Raw genomic sequence first — 17,137 nt, 5'->3', positions numbered from 1 at the left:
CTTATGAAAAGCACTTCATTAAAAAATGACATATAGTGAGGCTGTGTGCTGAGTGACAGTGCAGTCCTACAGGTATCTACTAAGAAGCCTTATATGACACAATAGGGCTTACTCCTTACAACAGAGCAGGGGTGGGGAACCTGCCCCCCTTCATATGTTTTTTGGGAGTACACTTCCCATTATCCCTGACCATCGGTTATATGACTGAAGCTGATGTGAGTTGTCGCTCAACATCTGGAGGGCCAGAGATTCCTCAGCCATGATTAAGGACATAGGATTTCAGCCTGAGAGAGGGTCAAATAACACTCATCTGACTGCTTTCAAGATACTCTTTGGGAAGAGATCAATGAGTTTTTATCCTACTTAAAATATTTTGTACCTCTTCAGGGTGAACTACCTCACCACCCCAATGAATCCCTCTCCTCAAATATTAGTTCCATCTCAAAGGAAACCATTGGGGACGTTTTAGAAGTTTTGGAAGTTAACTACCCAATGGGGAAATATTTCTCAGTTGTCCCAAACTAAATTTAGGTACATGTTGTTCCTTAGTAAAGGGGGAATAGCTGCATTAGGCAGAGGGCGTCAGGACTACTGTGGTTAGAACTGATAATCTTTTCTCTACATCGCAGATTGCAGAGAAGAAGGCACAGATGAAAGAAGCAGTGTTTATATGCCACACTCTAGAGTTTTGAAAGAAAACCAGAAGTTAAAAGATTTATTTACCATACAAAAAACTTTCAGTCAAAGCCATAAGTTATGCTTTTGATCAATTTAACAAGACGCGACATGATCAATGTCTCCACTTCCTTGAAATTGCCTCAGAACTCCCAACAAGGCACCATTGTTTATGTTGTACATATCCAAGGTACTTATTAAGATGTTTTGCCACAACTACTGGTGCAACATACAGTGCAGCGGTTGCCCAATTTACTGGATTAGCAGTCACATAACACAAAATGGCTGTCACGGGGGAGGAGCACAGTGTAACAAAATTGTCATTGCTGATTCCCCTTCTCCCTCGACCTCACAAATGCAGAGGTCTGCACACATACAACACTGTTAAGAGGCTGCACACACATAACTGTTAGGAAGATTTGTTCGTAAGGACACATTCCCCAATACCAGGAGGGAGAAAAGGTTCCGACCCCACAATCACTACACACACAAAAACCAGAGACAGAGGCATCTCTCTCTCTCTCTCTCTCTCTCTCTCTCTCTCTCTCTCTCTCATGCACATACATGCACCTCTTTCTCTCTGTCCAAGTGCATCTCTCTCACAGTTCATGCATACAAACAGATCACACGCACACATCTCTTCCTCTCTGACACAGATCCACCCATAAACCTTTCCCTCTCTGCCCAAAGAATCTCTCTCAGTCTTACTCTCTCACACACACCCCATTTTGAAGCTGCCCTACACACACATGCAAGTCTCCCCACAGGTGAAGGAAAGTGCCTGTTGCCTCAACCCCACCCAGTTCATCCCTTACAAATACACAAGGGCTGTGCTTTTTTCTGGGGGCATGTGGGGGTACGCATACACCTAAACATTTTGTCAATCTAAGTTTGACCTCTTGAGGGGCAATATTTCAATATGAGTAGGAAAATGAGAGGACCCCTAAAAAATTTTGAAGGAAAAAAAGCACTGCACAAGAGCCACCAAACTAGTACCCACAGGTGTCGTGTTGGTAACCCCTGATAACAATGGGTGACTTGATGGTGATAAATATACTCAGTGTATCTAAAAGGGAAACTAGAATTCAGGAATTTGCTTCTTGTTTGGCAAAAGTGCAATTTCTCATTGTCTGAAATTCCCTTATGTTATGTTAGTTGTCTCTTCTCCCGCTGCCTGTCAAATATGGGGTGGTCACTGATATCCCACTCGTGGCACAAAACTTGAATAATTGAATTCTTTCTTAGTTCTTCCTAAACCAATCATAGCAGAAGGAGACACTGATGTTGGGCTAAATGAGCCAATGATCTGACCCAACAGGGTTGTTTAGGGTCATGGAGGCAACCTGTGTGGCCTTGATCCCCATCAGATATGGCTGAGTGGATACCATTGCTATGGTTGGTTTACTGCCCTGTTTTGTTATGAAAGTAAGTCACCTTCCGTTATCTTCTAAAACCTTCCCAATTCTAAGCATATTTGCCAGGAAAAAAGTACTGGACTGTACTGTACTAACAGGACTGTAAAAAATCCTCTTAGATAAGTGGAATGCCTTTTTTTGGGGGCCTTTGTTTTCTTCATACCAATTTCTTGTCTGCATTCAGTGTCATTCAGGTATAGCAAATTTCCCGACAAACTACTTGGCAGAAGTAGTAGTCTGTCTATTTGTATGGCTGTTAAGAATGTATTTGTGTACCAGAGTACTGGAATTTCTGCCTCTGTAGAGGTGAATTTGGCAAGTCAATATAAATGTGCAAAATAATTTGTCAGATTTTATTTTTAATAATATGGAAGTTGCCAAGAGAAATATTAATTCTGTGATCTATGAAGATTCTTTGTTGCTTTCAAGAAACAATTTTTACTTATAAAGCAAAGGACTTAGTGGCTTGGCTCAATAGATCTCTGGGAGCCTTTACAAGTGGCCACAAGAACACTCTCAAATGCTCTTTTAATTCTAATCTGGCTTCATATTCATGAGAGATAGTAAGATACCTTTTAGAGTTGCATATAGCACTAGTGAATATTGGAAATGTGAAATGAGAAACTCAAGTCTATTATTTTTATAAAATAGCATTTCATTTGTAAATGTGGCTTTTTTAACAAAAAGGTTCAATTTTCTGTGAGAATGATTAGTTTCAGCAAAAAGACATACGCTTACACAAATTCTTATTGCTGAAAATGAAAGAGTAATTTCTGCACCTTTTCTAATTTGGATTAACTAATTCCTTAGCTAGTGATCTCTAATAGCTTTCCCAGATGATCAGATCAATGTCATCCCATGCCATTTGTAGTCTTTATAGTGTGAACTTGGAATAGCCTTACTGCTCCAAGTGAAATATCCATGCCTCGTTTTCTTTCCTAGTCATAAATATGGATACTGCACATACAGTGTGGTTGTTCAGCTTATTAAGAGCCAGAGGAGCAATTAGGGGCACTGAAATGTTAAGAGACATGAAGCTGATATGAGGCTTTTCCAGAGTTTGTGCTTAAAGAGTTTCAGCTCCTTTGGGAGTCCAGCCTTTGCAGCATGGGTGCACCTTGGCATAATTTCAAAATTGCTCTGCAACACTTCAGTTCAGACCGCTGGCAAGAGTGATTTGTCTATCACATGGCGGCTTGTTGTTGAAATAGAGCAAGGAGAGAAAGAAGGGGTGGACCCACTATTGGCTTCAATCCTTGCTTATGTATTACGTTGCTCAGGGAATGCAGCAAAAAACGTTCTTTGATAGGCTAAATGCTGATGTGAGAGACAAAATATTTATTTCAACTATTTTGAGTCCACTTAACACTACGGTCTCTAAGTGGTGTACCCTAAGTTTACAGAAATAATATAACAGATATAAAATCAGGTAAAATTACCATAAAATCAGAAAACTTGTATTTAAAAAATCTGCTAAACAAGTATTCACCAAGCACTGGAAGTTCAGCAGGTAGGTATGATGTTGCTCTGGCACTATGACCCTTCTCCACAGTTTTCTGTGCTTTAAGCTAACTTTGAGCTGTTGTGGCCCACTGTAGCTTAATCCAAGTTGTAAACTGTTTATAGATTCATAGAATCGTAGAATTGGAAGGTACCCAAAGGGTCATCTATTCCAACCCCCAGCAATGCAGGAATCTCAACTAGTTAATACATGACTCGTTTCTGATGGCAAGTAATGCGGGGTTGTTGTTGCTTTTTTTATTTACTGTCTTTCATCATTTCATTAATTAGATTGTATTTGTAAACTACATTGTTGTTTTTTATTTCAGCCAAGCAGTTTATAAATTTTATGAAATAAATATTTTGCATTTTGCCTAGTTTGTTGGCCTGCCAGGAAATATTTAGCTGCCACGAATGGATGAAGCGTTTCCGCACAGCTTTTACAGCCAAGGTAGGCTTGAAGCGCAGCAGCTAAAAGGTCCTTATGTGAATACGTGTGGAAACAGAAGGCAACTTTGTGTATGAGAGCAGATGCGCGATGCCTCGAGTCTATTTCTATGATCGGCTTCCTAGGCCCACGACGTTATATCCCCGAACAGGTCACATAGGGGGACTATGGAGAGCGACCCTCCTCCATTCCCCAGGGGGACTTTTGTATTCCTTTTCGGAAGCCTTCGCCCCGCCCCCTCCTTCCTTCCGCGCCCTGACGTGGCTCCTCCCCTTCCCCATCCCCCCCCCACCCGCGCACCTTCTGCCGCCCAAGTGCTCCCGCTTCAGCCGGCGATGACGCACCTTCGGCGCCATCGCCGCCGCCGCCTCCGCCCTGGCGAAGCGCGCTCCCGACGGGGAGAGCATCGCTCGGGAGCGCGCATCGGGAGCGCGCTCCGCCCCCACGTGACCCCTCCGAGACCAACCGGGAGCCGAAGATTGCGGGGAGCGGAGCGCGTCCTCGCGGGCAGTTGCTGCGGGCGGGAGAGGAGAGCGCAGGAAGACGGGGGCTCCGAGCGCGTGCGGACTCGCTCCTTGAGAGGTCCCTGCCTGACGCGACGCCATGTCCGAGGAGAAGCCCAAGGTGAGTGCGAGGCCGCCCCAGCGCCTCCTACAGCCGCTCGGGCCCCGTAGGCCCTCCGCCTCCTCTCGGGCCCCTTCCGAGCCTGCCTGCCTGCCTGCCCCCCTCACGAGAGGGGCGCGAGGCTCGCCGTGGGGCTGAGGCCCCGAGGGTCTGCGTTCCCCCGCCCCGGTTGTGAGCGGCGAGACCCGGACCCGCCTCACCCGGAAGCAAGGCGGCTCGAGAAGGGGCGGCCCGACCGCGCTCTTCCTCCGCGGAGCTCCCGCAAGAGTTCGGCGCCGCTCCTAGGCCGCGCCGCTCCTCTGCGAACTCCCACCCTGGCCCGCCCCCGCTGGGTTCGCTATTGTGGAGCCAGGCCGAAGGCGCGACCACCACGTGCTCCGCGAGGCAGCGCTCTCTCGCCGGGGGCCGGATCCATCCGGCCTCTTTCCCTCTCCCCGCCGCCCACGGCCCCTTTTCCGCGCGCAGTTGGACCGAGGTCTACACGGACCGATGTCCAGTAATTTCCAAAGGGTTTTGCACCTAAGAGCCCCCTTCCCCCGCGTGCATCCATATAGTGAGGGAGCTGCCCTAGACAGAGCAACCCCATTGAGACCTGAGACTCAACATGCATAGGATCTGGCTGCAAGTTTGAGGAGAGGCTTTTAGTGCAGTCAAGTGCTGGCCATTGAATTCAGTGGAGGATACCTCCCAAGACGGTATGCGGAGCATTACACTGTTCTGTTTTGCGCGTGTGAAACAATCGCTATCCACAGTGTAATATTAGAACAATTTAATGAAAGGTGATACGTTTAGCGTTGTCCCCTTCAGTTGTAAGCCTACATCACAGAGTCGCTTAAAGGTGAGCTTTATAGATGACTGGGTGTTTGTAGGCTGAAAATAATCAGATAAGCAGGAGTGAAAGCATTGAAACTTTTTTTCCAGTTTTTTGGATGGTATGTAGTTTTTTTAAAAAATTGGCTTTTATCCAACCTCCCCCAATAGTTTTAAAAGCAGAGAGGGATCATTCTAAAATTGAGTCTTTTTGCAGACTTGTGGAATACAATGGTACCTCGGGTTAATTACTTAATTCGTTCCGAAGGTCCATACTTAACCTGAAACTGTTCTTAACCTGAAGCACCACTTTAGCTAATGGGGCCTCCTGCTGCTGCTGCGCCTCCAGAGCACGATTTCTGTTCTCATCCTGAAGCAAAGTTCTTAACCTGAAGCACTATTTCTGGGTTAGCGGAGTCTGTAACCTGAAGCATATGTAACCTGAGGTACCACTGTATCTACACTACATTTAAAGCGTATTTAACATCCATTCTTTTAATTCCCCCCAAAAAATCCTGGGAAATGGAGTTTAAGAGTACTGGAAAAGTTAGTTCTGTGAGGGAAATTGCAATTCCTACAATTTTTTTAGGGGAAATCATGTGCTTTAAATGTATAGTGTGGATCTGCTGTTGGTCAACCATGTTCTGATTCTGTGTGGAATCTGATAGAATTGTAGAGTTGGAAGGGACCAAGTTTAAATATATTATGAAACACGTAGACTTTTTAAATAATTACAGGAAGATTGCCTAGTACTGGAGGTTGTTTTCCCTCCTGCTACAGGAGACTGGTGCTGGTGAAGCTAAGACCCCAGGGTGGCACATCTTTGGCAATTTATTGAGTATTAATTGCACTCCAAATTTGGAGTAAGAGATGTAGTTCAGTGAAAGAGAATCCACTTTGCATGCAGAAGGTCCAGGGACCAGTTCCTGGCATTTTCAAGTAGGAGATGAGAACATTCCCTACCTGAAAAGCAGAGAGCTGCTACCAGTCAGTGTAGACCAGAGCTAGTCAACCCTGATATCCTCACATGGTTTGGACTGCAACTCCTATCCTTTGTTCTTGGCCATGCTGGCTGGAACTGATAGAAGTTTTAGTCAACCACATCTGGAGGGTGCCATGTTGGCTACTCCAGGTTTAAAGAATACTCAGGTAAATGGATCTGAGTCAGGATAAGACAACTTCCTCTGCTGCTTGAGGAAGGCTTTCAGTTTGCATCATGACTAGGCTGTGGGTTCTTAAAAAGCATTTAAAGATCATTTTGAATAACACATGCAGCTAGGGAAATGTAATTGGTGTGAGACTATCACTTGGGATCAAGCTATAGTGGTACCTTGGGATGTGAACGGGATCCGTTCCAGAGCCCCGTTTGCATCCCGAACAGAACGTAAGCCGCGACAGTGCGTCAGCGCACGCTGCGTTCCACCGCTTCCGTGCATGCGCATGACGTCATTTTGACCGTAAGCACAAGCGGCGAAAACCGGAAGTAACATGCTCCATTACTTCTGGGTCGCTGCAGAGCACAACCCGAAAGCGCTCAACCTGAAGCTTATTTATCCCGAGGTATGACTGTACTAGAAATTTATTAAAACTGCTAGTTGTTTAATATGCTATGTTGTGTGCTTAAGCCTACAATCCTAACCCCACTTACATGGGAGAAAGCCCTTTGAATCAACTATATTTTATGAGTAGACATGGTTAGGATTGCGACCTAAGTATAAGCTTACCAATAGTGAAAGTATAAATGCAATTTATAATCTTTCTAAGGGTAAGCTGTGAAGGGTGGTGTTTCAGCAACCCTCTTGGGAGAAGTTTTTATGCCAACCTTTTCTTTCTTTCACTTCCTGTGTTGCTCCCTGGGCTACTCAGTGGAAAAAGAAGGCAAAATTTATGTTTGTAGATTTCACTTCATTTTTTACCTTGAAATCCTAATGGAATTTCCTAGAGTAAAAAAATCTAGAGTCCAGTAGCTGAAGAGGGTGTTTTCAGACTAAAAATGTGGAGGGGTTGCTAGATAATGCATTGAGGCTGCGTTACATATCATCTGCAGTTGTGTTACAAATCATACCTCCAAACCAGTTGAGGAAGCAGTGCTTTGTTAATTCATACCAAAATGGTTGTGCTGCAGTCACAATGAAAGATCCAAACATTGCTACAAGCCAATGCACAACAACAGGATGACACATGGGGAGAAGCAGAAATACCCCATTCCAAATTCCTTTCAGCTTAGTCACATGGCTTAGCCACCCTGCAGGGGTTACACCATCCTTTTTGCCAGTGTAAGTCAAACTATTTTTTTTACAGGTTTGTGTGCCTTTGCCTCTGCTGCGTTTGGGCTGACTTAATCAGCAGTAGCTCCACTACTGAATAGAATTTGGAATAGGACTAAGTTGTACTGGCTTCCTGTAGTTTGGTTTGCTCTGCCCTTTTGTTTATTTTATTTAATGACATCCATGTGCTACTTAACTGTAGTGCGGCAGCTGTGAAAAAGGCAAATTCCATGCTTGGGGTCATTAGGAAAGGAATTGAAAATAAAACTGCTGATATTATAATGCCTTTATATAATTCAGTGGTGTGACTATGTTTGGAATACTGTGTACAGCTCTGGTCACCTCACCTCAAAAAGGATATTGCAGAGTTGGGAGTGATTTAGAAAGGTGCAACCTAAAATGATCAGGGGGTTGGAACAATTCTGCTATAAGGAAAGGTTGCAGCATTTGGGACTTTAAAGTGTAGAGAATAGGTGAGTAAGACAAGACATGATAGAGGCATATAAAATCATACATGGTGTCAAGAAAGTGGATAGATAATTCCCCCCCCCCTTTCTCATAACAGTAAGAATTCGTGGAGATCCAGTGAAGTTGCAAATTTGAAGATTCAGGGCAAATTTTTAAAAAGTACTTCTTCACACATCACATAGTTGAACTATGGAATTTACACCCGTAGGAGGCAGTGCTGGCCACCAACTTGGATGGTTTAAAAGAGGATTAGACAGATCCGTCAATAATAAGTCTTATCAATGGCTGCTAGCAATGATGGAGGCTATGCTGTGCCTCTGCAGTTGGAGGCAGGAATGCTTCTGAATGCCAGTAGCTGGAAATGCAGGTGGGAAGAGTGCAGTGCTCTTGTGATCAGGTCCTGCTTGCAGGTTCCCCACAGCTTGGCCATTGTGAGAACAAGATGCTGGACAAGGTGGGCATTGACTTTATCCAGCCGGTGGTTTGCACATTCTTTTCTGAGAAATCTTCTAAGTGCTGCAGGTATCAGCCAGGTTCTCTTGACTAATGCTCCCCAAATACTGATCTGAACTTTTATGTTTTGTTTTGCAGGAAGGAGTAAAAACAGAGAATGACCATATCAATTTAAAAGTAGCTGGCCAAGATGGATCAGTGGTCCAATTTAAAATAAAACGGCACACACCACTAAGTAAACTAATGAAGGCCTATTGTGAGAGACAGGTAAATGAGTTAACTATATTTTTGTGTTATTATGCACTTGTTTATTGTGAGGTACATAAAAAGGCTCCCAGGCACCCATGGCTTATTTGCCCAGATAGATTTTGATGTTAGAATATTTTCTCAAGGCATACAAAGTTCTGATGCCTTGGTGGTGTAAAACCCATTATGCTAGTGTGTTGAAGCATACAATTATCCCACATAATCTTTGATGTGCTTGTTGAATTCCTTTCATTTGCAGTGCTGAATTTATTAGCTTTGTCCTAGAACTTAAATTTTCAAAAATCCAATTACTGTAACCAGTTTTTTCCTATCTCTTGTTTCTTTAATGGAGACACCAAGGAAATACCCTGTGTTGTGAGACATATCTGCACAAGTGTCAAGTCATAATTTATCTCATGTTATGCAGTGTTAAATTGAAGTATGAGAAAGCTTCATTTAATGGGGCTGTGTAATGTGGATAAACCTGGGTGCTCATGAGATTACATTAGACCCATCAGACACATAACTTGTGTGCATTCAGCTTTACACATTTGGCAAAAAAAGTAAAATTTAAAAAGCGGGTGGGCATCCAAGGGGAAAAGACTTTGGCAATCCCACCCGCCATTGCACCCAGTGTGTTTTGACTATATGTGATTTTGGCTTGTATGTACTATTCTTGGAATGTAGTCCCCACATAAATTGTGGATTTACTGTATACTGCGAAGTGGGAAGCCATAGGCTAAGGGAGCCGAATAGGACCCTCTGGCTTTTCTTGCTCGGCTTGTGTTTGCCTCTGGCTCTAGCCATCATTTGCAGGTGGCCTCTAGTAGGTTGCCTAGATAGGAATGTATTTGATTCTGCTGTTCATAGAAAGTCACCTCTACACTTGACAAAGAAAATACACTGTCCTAATTACATTGCATCTCTAGCAGCTCTACTGAGATTGCTAAATTAGACAAGTTTATAGAAATGTTGCATGAGGCAATAAAATTCCTGAGAGATACTTGGCTCATGAAGTGTGTATCCTCAATCAGCTTTCAGTTTAATTCTTTGAAATACTGATGTCTGTGAGCAATATCCATTTTGACATGAACTTATATATGTGGATTTTCATTAACTGTCATATTTCAGGGTTTGTCAATGAGACAGATTAGATTCAGATTTGATGGACAACCAATTAATGAAACAGACACACCTGCACAGGTAAGAGAGAGTGGTGTTCGTTATACAGTTGAAGCTGAGCTTGCGGCTACTGCCTGTGTCTTGGAAGTTTAGTTAATTACTTCAAATGGGAATTAAGTTGATTCCTAGAATAAAATGTTACTATGGTGAGCTAAATCATTATTAACAAGAGTCCATCAAGGTGGGAGAGAGAAAAGAATTAGAGAATATTAGAGAAGCTGTAGGCCTTCAGAATTCACTGGCAATTTCCACTAGTGAGGAAATGGTGTGTAAGGTTTCTGGGGTGTAAATAAGGTTGACACAGACTGATAAGATGACAGATTTTGGTAGGCTCTCAGTGATTATTAGAAATACATATAATAGATCCTTTTAGATTTTGGTAGGCTCTCAGTGATTATTAGAAGTACATATAACAGATCCCTTTACTGGAATTAATCCCGGGCATGATGTAATTCCGTGCCTGTGGTACTTGGTGGAATTCTCTCATCATTGATAGAAAATATTAATCTTTTCTCATGGAAACTTTCTCCCCTATATCAAATTTATAGTGTAAGCATGCTACAAAATTTCCCCACCAAGAAAGGATTCAGCCTTATTGAGGCTGAAACTCTGTGCACATTTATTTGGTAATAAATCCTATTGAACTCAGCAATAACTTCTTCTGAGTAAAGATGCTGGGTTGTATCAGTTGACGTGCCTCCAGCAGATTTGTGAGGGGGCTGCAGGGGGTAGGGTGGTTATGGAAAATCACTTCCCTCGCCATTCTTCTGATAGAAGGCTCTACTGGATCAAAGAGTCTTCCATTTCAACAGGACACCAAATGGGCATAAAGAATTGCACTGTAAGTATTTGGCTGGAGGGAGTGCAAGAAGAAACATCCTTAGAGATGGAATCTAAGGCATTACCCCACAAGAAAGATAGGGATTTTGGGTTAAGAGAGCTGTAGCACATATGAGTGTGTGAGCTACTGGGAAGATCTGGTTTCTCCAAATAAATGTGTTCCAAAATAGTTAACATGTGGTCTAAATATTTATTGTTAGTCTGATTTTAAATGTTCTCACTTTCATGTAGGATATGAAAACTGATGCCTTTCTTATCCTTATTTTATTACTATTTCTAAAGGTTTTGAAAGGCATTAATTGGGATAGGAAAAAAGTTTTAGTCTAAGCTAACCGGTTCGCCAGACCATGCATGCTGGCTGGCACCAGAAATATTTGTTTTATCCTATGTAAAATTATTCATGCAAGTTGCTAGATTTTTCTGTATGTTTATAGTTGAGGATCTGTGTCTACAAATTTTGCCTTGCCTCTCTTTTATCTTCCTGAGGTCCTATGACCTGTGCACAGAATTTGGGGGAAGAGAGGCCTGCTCACTCATGTTCTAGGTTTCTGCAGAAGGTTCCAAGCAGTGCCTGTGCCATGAGAAGCAATAGAATCCATCCATCCTTCCACAGGTTGTGGAGAAGGGAGGGTACTTTTTCAGTCAGGAGCTGGATATCTGCAGGAACTAACATCAGCGATTCTGGAGAAGTTGAGTGAGGAAAAATAGTAGTAACTCACTTCTGCAAAAACCCAGTACTGAGAAGAATAACCATCCAGTGTCTTTCACAAGCTGTTCTTATGGAGAAAGCACTTGGCAGTACCTTTCTGCTTCCACTTACGAAAGTTGTGGAAAGGGAGGAAAAAGCATTTTATCTATTTATATGTTTGCTTTTATCAAAACAATTCACAAGGTGTAAAATTACAGCAATAGCAACTGAAAAAATGTAACATTTAAATAATCAGTGACAATAAGCAAGTATATCATAACAAAGTCAACCCACAACGTTATATTAAACTAATACAGATAAAGTAACGTAATTAACAGCTTAAAACTGAACAGGAGAGAGAATAAAGCCTGATATGGAAATAGAAATAGTAGTACAGAAAACTAAATTCCACAAGATATTCTATTAGGTTACCACAGTTAACATGCACACACTGGATGGCAGGCACCCACCTATCTTCACTAAATTTCTCTGTTGGATTTATTTGGAATGACTGTGTTAGCTGCTTTCTTAGCATGCCCTCTGAGATGTACTTTAAGCATGCTAATGTTGGGGGGAAACGCACTGTTAATGCATGTGTATCATACTAAGAAAGCTGTAGGAGTTGGCAGTAGAAATAACCCAAGAATATTTAGCCTGCCAGATTGTGAAATGTTGGACCAGTAAGAGTACTTAGACAATGATTTGCTAAGTATATGGTTTCCTCTGTTTCTAGGAGAGTGGTGAAGGGCATTGTTCCTTCAAGGCTATATATTAACCTTCCAAGCCGCATCCTCCCCAACCCTGCTTTGCACCCCCCCCCCCGTGTTCTTACCTGAGTAGAATGTGTCCTTGAACTCCAGTAATGTTTCTTGCTTGCTTGGATAGAGAGTACAGAGATGTGTTGAGTGTGAAGAAACTAGCCTGCTCTACAAAGGTACAATAATGCTTTTGCCTCTGGCCCTGTTCACCACTGGCATATGGTCCCCAGAGGCTCGTCCAGAAGGGAATGCCTCCCTTGGGCTGAAAAAGTTCCCCATCCCTGCAATACAGCAAGCAGACGTGGTTGCAGAGTTCTCTTTAATTCTAGAAACCCAATGTGGGTTTGTGAGAGATTCAGCTTTTAGCACTGGAAGGGGGAAAACTGGTGCTGATAAAATAATACATCTAAACAAACCTCTACACAGTATGCTTCCAAACATGAAATTAATTATGTGTATCTGTAGCCTGCCCTTCACCAAATGATCCCAAGGCAAGTTACAAAAATCTCACAGCTAAAACAGGTACAACTACATAAAAAACATAACACAACTGCAGAACAACAGACCAGCAACATGGAACAAGAGTGGAGCAAGAGAGAAGGCATCTACTCAACCATAGGTCTGGATTAAGAGGTTTTGGTATATTAGAAACAAGATTCCTTAAATATTATTTTTAAAACTCGTTACTTTTTTGTCTTATTAACAGTTGGAAATGGAAGATGAGGATACTATTGATGTGTTTCAACAGCAGACGGGTGGCATGTGCTAAATATCCTGTCCTTTTAGGAAGAGGAATGTAAAATTTCAACTCACTTTATCATCTGTCCTTGGATTTGCTATTAAATAGTAAACAAATGAACATGCCAATCATACAGGAATCTCCTCATGTTCTGAAGACATTTATCCAAATTCTTTTCCTGTCCCTGATATACTGCGTGTGCAAGTTGAAGCTGCATCTGTGGGAAATTACTGCATCATAAAAATGGGCCCAGTCAAAATTAAATTTTCAAATAAGTAAAATACCGGTTGTTGTCTGCTGTCATCTTGTTTCTATAAATTGGTGGCCTAAATACAAGCCTACTGTAAAAGAAGGATACTTAGTCCTGGCTTTCATTGTTTCTGTTTTACTGCTTAATTATGTAATGTAAATATTGAAATATTTTTCCTTGCAATAGTAAGTTTCTCAATACAGGTGGTTTGAGAAAGAAAGGATTTTACCATTAAACACATGTATTACTTTAAAACTGTTAATGGGATATGCAGAAAGGACAGTACTTCAGATACATGCTTAGTGACAGTTTAAGGTAATGCAAATGTACATGTGCTTTTTCATAATAAAATAGCATAGAATAAAACAATTTTTTAAAGTAAAGGAATGTCTTTGAGTTTGTCAGCAGCTGAAGCATTTGCATAGGTTAACTTTCACATCTTCTATTTAACTGTCACATGTCCAAAGTTGAGCACCAATGTCTTTGATAAAATGTTTAAAGAATGGACCAGAACCAGAATCCTCTTAGGAAGCAATGGTGTTCAACTAATTTTAATGGAATTTGTTTAGGAGAAATTCTGAACAGATTGTTCCCAGTGAGAATCACTCCTTATTGATGTATTAGGCAATAAATAAACTTGTGTACCTTTTTCTGACATCTCTCTTGAAAGCTGAAATTTTAACTATTCCCTTAGCTGCTACTTTGAAATCTATAGGCTGGGATACAAAGGACCATGTGCCATGTTCTGTGTGCACATCAGGGATTTCTGCAGTCTCTTCCTGCTATAACTCCTCATGTCTCCTGAAAAGTTGCTTCCTACAGGAGGAGGACCCTTTGGAGTATTGTGCAATACTGGAGGGCTGCAGAGGAGAAATGTGTCCGGTACCTGTTCTCCATGTACATGCAGAGTCTCCTGCTTGTGCATGGGGCTCTTTGGATAACCACCATCAATCCATAGATATTTTAGTTATATTATAATGAGTAAATTAGGTGTAGTTTTTAAAAAATATGGTATCAATATATTTGGGAGTTAAGTATGCAGGAAAATCTCAATGTAATGATACATTCTTAAAGAGGCTTGCTGTGTCCTACGTCCTCAAATATTTTGAGCTTCAAAATAATGTTTGTAGTGACAACTGGCTTGATAAAATTTAATTTGCAGAGATCCAAAAATACAAGGTCATTCTGTTGACTTTCAGGATGCTGTTCATTGCTGCTTGAGAATGTCACTTCCTTTTAATCTCTACCCATCATGTGTTAGATTATCTGCTTGCAAGAAATCCTGTTGGAAAAAAAGTCTGTTCTGTTTCAGTTATATGTTGTCTAAGGAGGGGTATTTTAAAATCTGTCATTGTTTATTCACAAATTTTTACATTTGTTGTCCTTTACTACTGTACACAGTAAATATAGTTTGTTACTCTGTCTCTTGGCTTATGCTTGATGCTGCTGCATTTCATATGACTGTACTCAAAGCTATATCACTGAAATGCTGACAACTTATTCTTATGTACATCTTTTATTAAAGTTCTTTTATTGAGAGTAAGCCTACTGTTCAGGGCATAAAAATCAGTTTTTCATAAAATACACCCTGGAGGTGTTTTTCTTTATTAACTTACAATTACATGGTGATATTATTTATCCTTAATATCTCAGATGAAATGCACTTACTATTTAGAAAAATGGATGGCGTGGGAGGAAGTGGTGATGGTGGCTTAAAGGGCAAGGCCATACTTTCTATTCAGTATTTCAGAGATAACTGCACATCAGACACCCATTTCAGGAAAACATTGCAGATCCATTTGGAATTGCTTCTATATGTAGTTACACCTGGACCATACAGCTGCTGCTTCTGTTTAACTTGCACATAAAAAGTTTCACATTTGAGTAATTTAGCTTTAGTGTAAAATTTGAGTTGTTGGAAGGCATACAGTGGTGCCCCGCAAGACGAATGCCTCGCAAGACGGAAAACCCGCTAGACAAAAGGGTTTTCCGTTTTTGAGCTGCTTCGCAAGACAAATTTCCCTATGGGCTTGCTTCGCAAGATGAAAACGTCTTGCGAGTGTTCCGATTTTTTTTCGCTCCCCCCCCCTTTTGCTAAGCCGCTAATAGCCTTTTAGCCGTTAAGCCTTTAATAGCCGCTAAGCTGCTAATAGGGTTGCTTCGCAAGACGAAAAAACCGCTAGATGAAGAGACTCGCAGAACGGATTATTTTTGTCTTGCAAGGCACCACTGTATCAGGATGCATAGTGCATTCTGGATATCTCACAATAGGCCTTTACCACAGTAGTGTGCCAAAGCCACATTTTTGCAGTTGTAGCTTGATGGTGGGCAATGCTTATATCTTTCACTTTGACACTATTTTGGGGTTGTAGCTATGGAGATGCTGCCATTACTTGCTAAAAGTCTAGTTACCTGCAGCTTTTGTTTCAAAACATTTGGGTTGTTGGGAGTCCTGCAGAATCTTTGTCCCTCAACTGTTTGACACCATTGGCATCAGGTTATTATTGAGTCCATAAACAACAATAATAGAGTTGTAGAGTAGAAAGGGATCACAAGGGTCATCTAGTCCAACCCCCCTGCAATACAGGACTCTGTTTGCCCAATGTAGGTCTTGGAACCTATGACCCTGTGACTGAGTCTCATGCTCTACTGTCTGAACTGTGATGGCATAAAAATTGCTGCATATCTTCATGAAGCAGAGAAGCATCCAGATATTATTGCAGATATCATTGAAGCTACCTTTTTAGGAATGACTACCTGTAGGTAAGTCACTTTGTTTTGCCCAAAAATGACTTCTGACCCTAGTTGGTCCAATGAATACCACTTTGAAGGGCTGGATGAATGCTGTGTGTAGATCAGGGGTCAGCAAACTTTCAGCAGGGGGCCAGTCCACTGTCCCTCACACCTTGGGGGCAGGCAGACTATATTTTGGGGTGGGAAATGAATGAATTCCTATGCCCCACAAATAACGCAGAGATGGACTTTAAATAATAGGACACATTCTACTCATGTAAAAACACCAGGCAGGCCCCACAAATAACCCAGAGGTGCATTTTAAATAAAAGCATACATTCTACTCATGTAAAAACACTGATTCTCGGACCGTCTGTGGGCTGGATTTAGAAAGCGATTGGTCCGGATCCGGCCCCCGGGCCTTAGTTTGCTTACCCATGGTGTAGATCATGAAGTACGTACTACTCGGTCTCTAACCAGGCTTTTGAAATGTCCACATGAATTGAACGATTTTAAAAACATGGTACGAGCGTGTGATAGTGGGTGCAGTGTGAGGATATGGAACTAATAAGAATACCCCACGGTACTCCCATAATTTGTTTCTTTTCTTTTTAATCATTTTTTATTTTAGAAATTAATTCATAACCATACCAAATGCACATCCATGTAAAGAGATTACTTTGCCCCCCCATAGGTTCTATTGTCAACATTTTCAACTGCATATTGTAATCCATATGTAATCCAATTTATGTCTATCCATACTGTCCATAGCATTTGTTACAAGTGAGATTAAAATCTTGCTAATGTTTTCATCTGCTTTACTGTGGTCTAAATAAATTATAAACTTTTCACATTTCCCATACTCAGTTTCAAGACAGCATGTTTAATTGACAAGTACTGAGTAAAAGAAAGTTAAATGATTCCAAGCGCTTTGGTGATTCCCTTTCTATTTTGTGAAGAAGCAAAAGTCTGTTTCCTAGTACAGCACAGATTCTCCCTGTCTTTACACTGTGTAGATAAAGAACTAGACAACTTTTAGAA

At 41.6% G+C, this 17,137-nt stretch overlaps 1 protein-coding gene across 2 annotated transcripts; it reads left to right on the top strand.

The window, feature by feature from the left end:
* The first annotated feature begins 4,476 nt into the window (after positions 1-4,476).
* SUMO3 (small ubiquitin like modifier 3) lies at positions 4,477-14,906 on the top strand. Of its 2 annotated transcripts, XM_082221985.1 has the most exons (4): positions 4,486-4,662; positions 8,799-8,927; positions 10,038-10,109; positions 13,081-14,906. In XM_082221985.1, the coding sequence occupies exons 1-4, from the start codon at positions 4,642-4,644 to the stop codon at positions 13,141-13,143; spliced, it is 285 nt and encodes a 94-aa protein (XP_082078111.1). In that variant the 5' UTR covers positions 4,486-4,641; the 3' UTR covers positions 13,144-14,906. The 2 variants fall into 2 exon arrangements, with proteins under 2 accessions (XP_082078112.1, XP_082078111.1); XM_082221986.1 differs by lacking the exon at positions 10,038-10,109 and having other exon boundaries at positions 4,477-4,662.
* The last annotated feature ends 2,231 nt before the right edge of the window (positions 14,907-17,137 follow it).

This window comes from Podarcis vaucheri, assembly GCF_965113315.1.
Source record: "Podarcis vaucheri genome assembly, chromosome: 5".
NCBI classification, from domain to species: Eukaryota; Metazoa; Chordata; class Lepidosauria; order Squamata; family Lacertidae; genus Podarcis; species Podarcis vaucheri.
This window is presented reverse-complemented; position numbering and strand designations above follow the sequence as displayed.

Coding starts and splice junctions, on each gene's coding strand:
- SUMO3 (XM_082221985.1), top strand. CDS start 4,642: ATGTCCGAGGAGAAGCCCAAG. Junction 8,928..10,037: donor AGGCCTATTGTGAGAGACAG/GTAAATGAGTTA, acceptor GTCATATTTCAG/GGTTTGTCAATGAGACAGAT. Junction 10,110..13,080: donor AAACAGACACACCTGCACAG/GTAAGAGAGAGT, acceptor TCTTATTAACAG/TTGGAAATGGAAGATGAGGA.